Below are 10136 nucleotides of genomic sequence, written 5' to 3' on the forward strand. Positions count from 1 at the left end.
ATGATCAGAAAAACAGACAGTTGTTGTGTAGAGCATTAAGCAGACACACAATAGCCACAAACAGTTGTAATAGGTACAGCCTAATGAAAGGTCAGTATTATAACAACATTATAAACACAATATTTAATAATAATAATAATAATAATAATAATAATAATTTTAAAATCTGATAAACGAAAATCTTATTTGAAAACAACAAAACAAAAATCCCTGATATTTCACAACTTGTACAATAAAAAAAAAATAAAAAAACTCCCAAGAAGAGACTGTTTAAAATTTCATGTTATCCCATAAATTCCATGACCTACGGAAACTCTATTTTCATATTTTTTTCCAAAAGGGGCAATATTCAAAAAATATGTATTAATTACTAGGAAATCTATTAAACTAATATTATGTAAAGAACTGATTCATGACACCTTTGTCAGAAAAGTCGAAAGTGTTGGCAAAAAATAAATAAATAAATAAATAAATATATATATATATATATATATATATATATATATATATATGTGTGTGTGTGTATACAGTTGAAGTCAGAATTATTAGCCCCCTTTTGATTTTTTTTTCCTTTTTTTAAATATTTCCCAAATGATTTTTAACAGATTCAGGAAATGTTCACATTATGTCTAACATTTTTTCTTCTGGAGAAAGTCTTATTTGTTTTATTTCGACTAGAATAAAAGCAGTTATTAATTTAAAAAAAAACATTTTTGGGACAAAATTATTAGCCCCTTTAAGCTATTTTTTTAGATTTTGTAGATTTTCAATAATCTACAGAGCAAACCATCGTTATACAATAACTCGCCTAACTACCCTAACCTGCCTAGTTCACGTTATTAACTTAGTTAAGCCTTTAAATGTCACTTTAAGCTGTATTGAAGTGTCTTGAAAAATATCTAGTAAAATATTATTTACTGTCTTCATGAAAAAGATTAAACAGAAATTGGGCAAAAATATAAACAGGGGCGCTAATAATTCCGACTTCAACTGTATATAAGATTTTTTTTTTGGCAACACTTTCTTTTATATATCTATATGCATGTGTGTGTGTATGTGTGTGTGTATATGTGTGTATATTTATATATATATATATATATATATTTTTTATTTTTTTATTTATTAAAACCTACTGACCTTTTTTACCATTCTATGACGCTACGCTATCCTATGATGCACTGCGAGATAATTCATGAATGGGAGTGAAGCGGGTGTCACGTGATCATAATAAAATGGCAAATGTAAAATGACTGGGCTGCATTCATACTGTATAGAACATACTTTTCTATTGGTCGAGTAGTAAATTCAAATTCAAATGCAGCACCTACTGAGTAGTAAGAGACTTTGAACGCAGGCAATATGTTTTATTTTGAGAAATATTTTAAATATTTTGGAGCAGTAAACACGAAAGGCTAAATAATTCAAATGAATCATTGACTTCTGCATTGTCTTTATTAGTGTCAAAAACAGATTTCTTTACAATTTAAAACGACATCTTTGGATATCTTTTCTGCTGGAGATACTGTTGTCCTTAAAAAACTTATATGTAAAGATTGCAGGAACAGTATAACAGAAAATATTGATAGTTTTAAAAACTTGACTTTTCCAAACCGCAGTATACCTTGATAACGGTTATCGGCCCTTGCCTAGACACATGAAATCAATGTTTTATTACACCAATCGGGGAAAAATAGCTATTTAGTACATCATTGTGTCATAACAGAGACTTAGGAACAGAGATTGAATTTATGCAGCATAGGACTCTATGACTTCTGCTTGATTATAAACACCACATTTACTAGTTTCTGGACTAATGGTGTTGATTTGCTGGCTATAAATAATAAGCCTATTCTGATTCTCTAAAGAATCAGCAGAATATTTTCAGCCTGTGAAACGTCACCATCACCATCTGCTGTCTCTTGAGGAGACAGACGGCCAGTCAGTGAGAATGACCTCAATGCTGGCTCTGCCCCCTGCGTGACGCGAACATAATCTCAGTCTTCACGCGTAACTCTCCCAGTAAGCCTATCATGCCGTCGCTTTAAAAAAGGAGATCTGTATAACACGCCGATCACTCCTCCACTCTCTCCTCATCCCTTTAATTCTCCCTAGAGATGCTGTCGCATTCCCTTTCCAATTTCCGTCTCCTTTTGTCTCTCTACTCTTGTCTAACCCAATTTTCATTCTGTCTGTGTCTGTCTAGGCTTCTTACTCACTTCTCTTTCCTTTGCCCTCTACATCTTTCCCTCCTGCGTTCTGTTTCTCTCTGTTTGTGTGTATGTATCACAGATTTAAAAATAGACCAGACAGACACTGCTTCCCTCCTCCTCATTCTTTCGCTCACTCAGACGCTTGCCGTTTAAGCACCTTTTCTTTAATGAACTCCCAGATGATCCTGGTCATCTCATCTCCATCCATCTCCACCACCGGCTGTGCCACCTGGATACGTTTATCGGCATCTGTCAAATAAAACAAAAACTAATTATTCTTACAAGCCAGTTTTTCCATTCAAGCCTGAATAAGTGATTGTGTTTTTACCCCACTTGTGAGACACCCGGAAATGAGTGGTTCCTCAAGTAGGAGAATAATACAGAGACAAAGCCCTGTTCACACCACTAGAGACTTTGGCACTAAATGTTGGCAGTCATTGCACTGGTTGGTCACTAGTCGGCGGTACAATTTCTGGTTTCTAAAGAAACACGTTGTGCATCACTAGCACTGAACTGTCATTCTTGCTGACACTGGATCAGCTATTAAGCTCATAAATAATGCACAGAAATAATGTATCATTTACTATGAAAAGAAAAAAATAAACTGCCAGGGAGGCCATTTAACTGCACCAAGCCAGCAAATGAGGATGTTTTGGTCTCGCAAACACTTACACACCGTTTCACATGCGCCTGCATTGCACTACCTTTATAACACTGCTCTGTACATGATCAAAGAGATGGCATTACGATGTGAATTAGACACCCTAATCCAAATCAATTTTGTAAAAAGATGTTCTCAAGACAGCTATCTGACCACATCAAATACTACCATATTCGAACATTACTTCCTAACTTTATTTCTGATTCATATATAATTGCATACATGTCAAGATGCAACCCATGTAATGATCAACAGTAGATTTCATACTGTAATAGAGACACACACACACACACACACACACACACACACACACACACACACACACACACACACACACACACACACACACACACACACACACTCACACACACACAGTTGACACTTTGGTTTCATTAATTCCTGCAAAGGCTGCATAACCATCTTCAACTCAAGTGTTACAAAAACAAATTGCATTAGCACATGGTTACTTTCTTGACATACACAATGCAAATATAAAAACTCCTTGCAAAGAGCAGAGTTATAGATAATATAAACTTTATAAAACAGTTATCCTTTCTTGGCAGAAAATCACTGAAGTAACTTGTCGTCATTATCACAAATTGCATAACAGAAGCAATATAAATACGTGAGAGTCAGGCGTGCACCTCTGGCAGGAGTAATGAATGATTACAGGATTAAACTGGCCCAGGTTTCATTTTTAAAGGTAATTGGGTCAATGCACCCTTATAACTTTACTGGCTGGCTGATTGCCAATCATATTAATAGAAAACAGATCATCAACACAGAAATATTTCAACAATTTATAAAACAACAATGTTCTAAATTCAATATTTAACTAAATTTCCATTATATTTAGAATTGTTCTGTCAATTATCGTTATAAAATGTCATCACACAATGATAAGGATTCCTGGCATTGTCCAAAAGTCTACTTTGGCAAGGGCGTTTTCAAACCTCGAGAGAATGATAAAGATAGAATATTACTCATCCACCCACTCCTAATTCCTGCTACAAGAAGCAATTTGCAGCAATTTCACCAACTAAATATCTTCCTCGAGTGTTCCAAACACCTTTTTATGCCACGCTTTCCCACTAAAGCAAGCAAGCAAAGGTCATTTTCTGCTCCCTCCTCCTCTGATGGGAGGTCATTTTACACTACCCCTCCACACTCTTAGTGGGGACAAAGTAGAGGAAGGTGGGGGAGCCATAGAGGGAATCAAGTGACTTTGTTCCACTTGCCAAGTTTCTCATGCAAGTTTTTTCATGCAAGAACCAATCAAACTAAAGAAAACTGTAATCGAGTTCATAAACAACAAAATGGTATCAATAAAGCTTAGCATAAGAAGCTTTATAAGCACTATGGGTCACACATTTACTTCACTCCACTGATGACCGTCTATAAACTACTACTGAACTATTTCATCTCAGATTCAGTCAAAGTTCAGTTACAGTGCAGGTTCATATAAAATGTTTACAGTATACAGATTAAAGCTGTCAAATGTTTTACATGCTTAAAGTGCAATACATACTCCATCAAAGAACTTGTGTATTAAAAAAATTTAAATAAATCAATGGAGACTTTCATAGTTAAAGCTTATGATATTTATCACCTACAATAAATCAGATTTGTTGTTTTTTTTTGTGCAATGACAATGTCATCATTTGTGCTAAAATAAAAAATGCTAAAAAGAAAGCAAAAAAATAAATACCTCCATGTTTTCTTATAGGATGAGTAATCAAGCAAGCAAGCAAGACGTGTCAAATTTCTAAAAATTAGCAAACTTGATCACAAATTTGAGAATTGTACACAAAATTTCAACAACTACAGATGGAGTAACATTTTACATAAGATAGCCTTTCGTATTATAATCAAAATAGTCTTCAGATTTGATAAAAATATTTAAAAACAATTGAAAAGTGTTTAGTTCATGAATCTGTTTTTGAATGAACCATTTGATCCAATGATTAGTTTGTTGATACAACCTATGACTTAATTTATAGATGACTTTATATAATGACATTTTTAATGAATCATTTGAATAAATGATCCAGTGAGACATGCCACCGCCTACTGAATAATTCCATGTGTTTTTATTTATGACAGGCATAAACTAGATAAGGCACCACCCCAAGAGTATACAACAAAATATACTGTAATTGTTGTTATAAAAAATATATCACACAGCTAACAGGTTACAAAATTAAAAAGATTTTTTAATCCCAAGATATCAAAGATGAAAAGCTGCAACGGGTTAAAAATGGACCTAAAAAAAATCCATCTACCGCTGATCACAGCTGTGTCAACCAAAAGTGCATTATGGGTAAAGTCTTTTGCTTGAAACCTCATTGGGTTTGTGAACAGAAATTACATAAACAGGGAATCCAGGGGAAAAGAATCCTCTCACTAGTCATAAACGCTGAGAACAGGAGGAGTAGGAGTGTATGGGCAGGATTATGTAAGCGTGCTACAATTCAACACTGCAGCCATCTGCATTGAGAATGAATCCTCCCATGAACAACTTATTTATGCTGAACTATGACATGAGCTAACGTGCTCCAGCAGCAAAATTCCCCTGAACAAAATTAAATAAATTGGGTAACAGATTCTGCAAAAACTTCAGTATCAATCTAGCACTTGTGATCTACAATTCAATACAATTTTCAACTTAATTTGAAATTCAAATCTACAATTGTAATACAAGTCACATCATAGGATTAGATTTAAAAAAAGATTATACTTCCGGGGTTTCTGATTAGCAGCAATTAAAACAAATCCTTCTTTATGTTCAAGACCAAAAAGCTTCCTTTAAAAAACAAATATAATATTGTAGCAGTTAAACAAATAAAAAGAAAAGAAAAATTTTGTTTGTATATGGAACTCCGTTTCAACTAATTTTTAAGTATTTTTTTTTTTAGAAAGATGAGTGTCCACCTTTTCCTCAGACAGCACTGATCTGCTTGATTTGACTGTCACTATTTCAGTGGATCTGAAAGCAGGAATTATCTGACTGAAATGGGCTTATGAAGGAATAATGTAACGGGGCTCTATTACATTTAACATTTTCTTTAAACCCGACATTTTCACTACCGATTAAGATCTCTCTGATGTTTTTTTTTTTCCACCACTCCCTTGGTAGTGGTTATGGTGTGCGACGTATCTGAATACCGGTGGGGGCGTGTGCGTGCGATGTACCAGAGCGGTGGGGGTGAGTTGTGCCCAATGTACCTGAAGAACTGGGAGGGATGCGGTGGAGAGGGGTGAGCGACGTATGTAAGGAACAGGGGGGAGACCCGCGATTTCCAAAAAATTATCATTCGTTTGAGGGCATCCCAAGTTTCTCAGGAAGCTTCGGGAGACTCCTGGATGTCTAGGTTTACTTTAACGTTACTAGCCATTTTGTGAGCTAGTGTAGCACATGCCTGGAGTAGTGTTTGGAGTAGACGTGTGAACCTATACTGGTCTCACGGTTCGGTTACGATTATCATGCCTTCGATTCGGTTCAATTCGATATCTCGGTGCATTACGGTGGATTGACAATGCTTTCTAAATACAGTGTTATATTTTAGGGGGAGGCTAAAACAAGCTGTCTGTATAAACACACAGACACACTGCAAAACACTGTCTCTCGTTCAAACACATACACAAACATAGACAGCACCAAACAAACAAACAAACACACATATATTTAAATACTTTAGAGATATTTTTTGGGCTGGAATCAGTCAGCTGGTTTCATTTTCACTGCTAAGAGCGGTTCACTTCCCGCACGGCTCCCAAACGATCACTCTGTGCCACAAACTGAATGTTATTTACAACTTTATTACCTGTTATTCACAGTTTATGCAGGTTATGTTCACTAAAGTAAACTTCATTCAGAGGCACGCGCGCCCTCCCTGTGGAAACAGCTGACGGTCAGCTTATGTCACGTGAGATTTTGCGGTCGCAAACACATAACATAAAGACAGAAATGACATTTTTTAGGTTAATTATATCTTACACAGTATGTGACTCTTTCAACACCATTTGGAGGTGTCTACGTTGCTGAACAACGCATGTAAAACAATGTGAAGACTTGCGCGGCCACCACTGCATCTCTCCTGAACTTGAAAATATGATTGACAGAATCGTAGAAATGCTGGATTAAGATCGTCTAGGAGGTCGAATCGAGATCGCAATCTTTTCACGATTAATTGTGCAGCTCTACAGCACAGCTTCTGACAGATTTCCCGCACACATTTTTGAGTTACTGACACTGATAATACAGTGACTTGATGTCAACTGCCAATGAGAAATCTGGCAACTTTAGAATCTCACGTAAAAGTGGCTTTCTGTTTACTGATTTGCATGCAAACATTTAAATGCACTCATTCTAATATTTATCATTATATTATTAAATATGTAATGATTATAAGTTTACTTTCTATTTTGACCAATGTAATAATGAATTCAAATGGTACTAGGGAACTTGTTTATTAGATTTTAAAAAGGTTTATTAACTGTTTCCCTCCTCTGCCTACCATGTAATTGTGAAAATGACAGTAAAATATCACCGATAAGACTTTATGAACTATTTCAGTGCATTTAGACTTGTGCCCTTTTTAAAAAACATCCCAAGTTAAAATTCCACCACAAAAAACTAACAAGACCGACTGAAAACTCAGACGTAGGGGGTATTTTATAAATCACAAGAGGCCCCCAGGTAATACTAATCCCATGCAAAAAGGGTTTAAGCCTCTACAAAAAGCATGAGCATATCATATAGCAACTAGCAAGCAACCATTGTCACATGACTCTCATTTTTTGTTGTCAGGGACATTTGCAAACAGAAGTGTACACTTGAGCATGTGAAGGTTAGAGGTTTTAAAACCCATGAGGCGAGCATGTTCACGTGGAAATTTCACAAAGCACTTGAGCAAAAAGAGAAAGTTTCTAAGGGGCAGTATGTTTTACAATGAACAAACTATAAATTGTTTTTAGTTCTGACAAAAATGTTGCTAAAGTGTTTTCAATTTAGATTGATGCTCACTAACTAAAATATGAAAAATTATGCACATTAAAAAAATAATTAGCAAAAACTAATCAGCAGGGTTACGAGTTCAGATTCTTCATCAAATAGTAGAAACCATGCTTACATGGACAAATCTTTAATCCAATAAAACAATTTAAAAAAGCTAAATCATTTAAATTCATAAAAATACATGCTAACAAATTGTATATTCGAAGATAATTATTATACAATTTATGCTCCAGAAAATGTCACAAAGGTTTATAAATAAACTTCATCGGCTTCTCAGCTCTCATTACAACCTATAAAACCTCTTGGCAAAAGTCAAATCCAACCTTGTGACTTTAATGACAGAGAACAAGCAAGTGGGCTTGGAGTTCATCCTGAACAAATGCCAATAAAAGCACTCTGAAATGTTAATCAACTTTTGAGAACACTACGTTTTGCATAAACTGTGGCTGGCACTTCACATATATTAGAAGCTTGCTTAAAGAGCCAATAACCAACACTGCCACAGGGCATAAGAACGACATACTAATGCAACCTCCAGTGCCAAAGCCTCACATTTTCCAATAAATTTGGCAGCCTAGTTTATTGTGGTACACCTCAAGTGCAAAAAATGGCTTGTCATTACATAATCATTCAGATGTGATGAATGAATACTGGTGCCAATTAGGACAAACCGATTTAGATTAAAGTGTAAAGGTGACCTGGAGGACATGATGGCCTGTGTACGCCAAGTAAACCACCGACATTTGGACAATCCCCCATGACAACTGATTACCTAACAAACAGGGACAGCTAGTGTCAGGACATGACACTAATTCATTGACAGTAGTACGTTGAGTTCTGTCCTCCAGATGTCCCTTGCTTTAAGACCCGAGACACATGTTTCAGGAGATAACTCTGTAGACTACTACTACTAACTCCAGAACGTGAGATCAGCTGCTGCAGGACATTTAAATCGATGCAGCCTCCATTATAATCAGGGCACATTTAGACCAGACGGAAAATAATGCGGCGGTGCAGTGCGGTGTTGAAATATATTAATTCATGTAGTTGATGATGCTGTTGGTCATTTACACTTCATAATCTTATCTTTAGTCAAATAGTAAAATATGACGTATGGGCCAGGCCGGCTGACCTTGAAATGATTTTATACTGCAGTATTATCAAAACACAGTTTAACCCCCCACACGAACACTCATATAACTGGTAAGTTAATTACTTTACATCACATGAAGGGTTGGTTTCATGTTTACATCATTTACAGAGTATTTTAGTCGCGAAAGGTTTCATAACTCATCCCTCATGCCGTGTCGCCAAAATACATTCATGCGACTCTCATGCAAAGGCATCAAATCGTCCAAACGAGCAACGATTCAATAACCGGATTTTCCTTTCAGAAAGAGTTGTATAAAAAGGATGCACTGTATTGAGCTAACCTAAATTATCGTTTTCTGCCCTTCGTTTTTATTTTAAAGGCATCCTATTAGCGAACAAAGAAGCGCGAGCACGTCGCTCGACTTCTGCCTGTGCGGCCGCGCGATTCCCGCTGCACGTCCTATGTTACGTCACAGCGAAAATAACGTTCTGCTAGAGCTGCTAGAGATGGAGGAAAAGCTACTAAAGATGAAAATCTGCACACTAGCGAAGTGAACGAACACCACAGACGGCAACCGGCGTCTTAGTGGAAGCCGGTGATTTAAGGAGATAACATTATATTTAAAAACGGGTCAAATAAGCACCGACCGGCGTTAACGCGCCGGTTAATGCGGCTTTGACACACAATCCTGAAAGTGGAAATAAACTCACAGTTCCTCTGTTGCAAACTCTGGCAAGCTGGAGCAAGAACGGCGGGGCTTTTGGATAGAGTGGCAGCAGACCTGCTGAGAGAGCTTAGGACCTTCAAATAACCTGCCATGTTTTTTTTCTCTCTCTCGCCAAAAACACTAGAGGTTGCTGCCCGACTTCACTCCGGTCGAAGGAAGGGTCGAATGAATCGGAGCAGACAGCAATAAACGCAGCTCTTCTCCGCCTCCGTCTCAGTGGCGACGTCACCATTACACGAGGTCAGGTCTGAAACTCACCGATGTGGTAAATGGCCAATCATATTTGAATAAGCAACTCATCGATGTTTCGCTTGGTAACTTTTGATAACGCTCGGTACGCACGTTCTCTTTCGTTTTCAGTTAACCCTTTAGAGGCGACCGAGTCATTTCCGATTTTGATCTCGTCAGGAATGTCTACATTTTCATCC

The 10136-nt window shown here is 36.7% G+C and overlaps 1 protein-coding gene across 1 annotated transcript in view; it reads right to left on the reverse strand.

Moving 5' to 3' along the window:
* idh2 (isocitrate dehydrogenase (NADP(+)) 2) overlaps positions 1-9879 on the reverse strand; it is a 20638-nt gene extending 10759 nt beyond the window's left edge. The window contains 2 exon segments of the mRNA NM_199564.1: positions 2368-2459; positions 9692-9879. Of these exon segments, the coding sequence (NP_955858.1) occupies positions 2368-2459; positions 9692-9800 (201 nt within the window). The 5' untranslated portion in view covers positions 9801-9879.
* Between the last annotated feature and the right edge of the window lie 257 nt (positions 9880-10136).

This window comes from Danio rerio, chromosome 18 (genome assembly GCF_049306965.1).
Source record: "Danio rerio strain Tuebingen ecotype United States chromosome 18, GRCz12tu, whole genome shotgun sequence".
Taxonomy (NCBI): domain Eukaryota; kingdom Metazoa; phylum Chordata; class Actinopteri; order Cypriniformes; family Danionidae; genus Danio; species Danio rerio.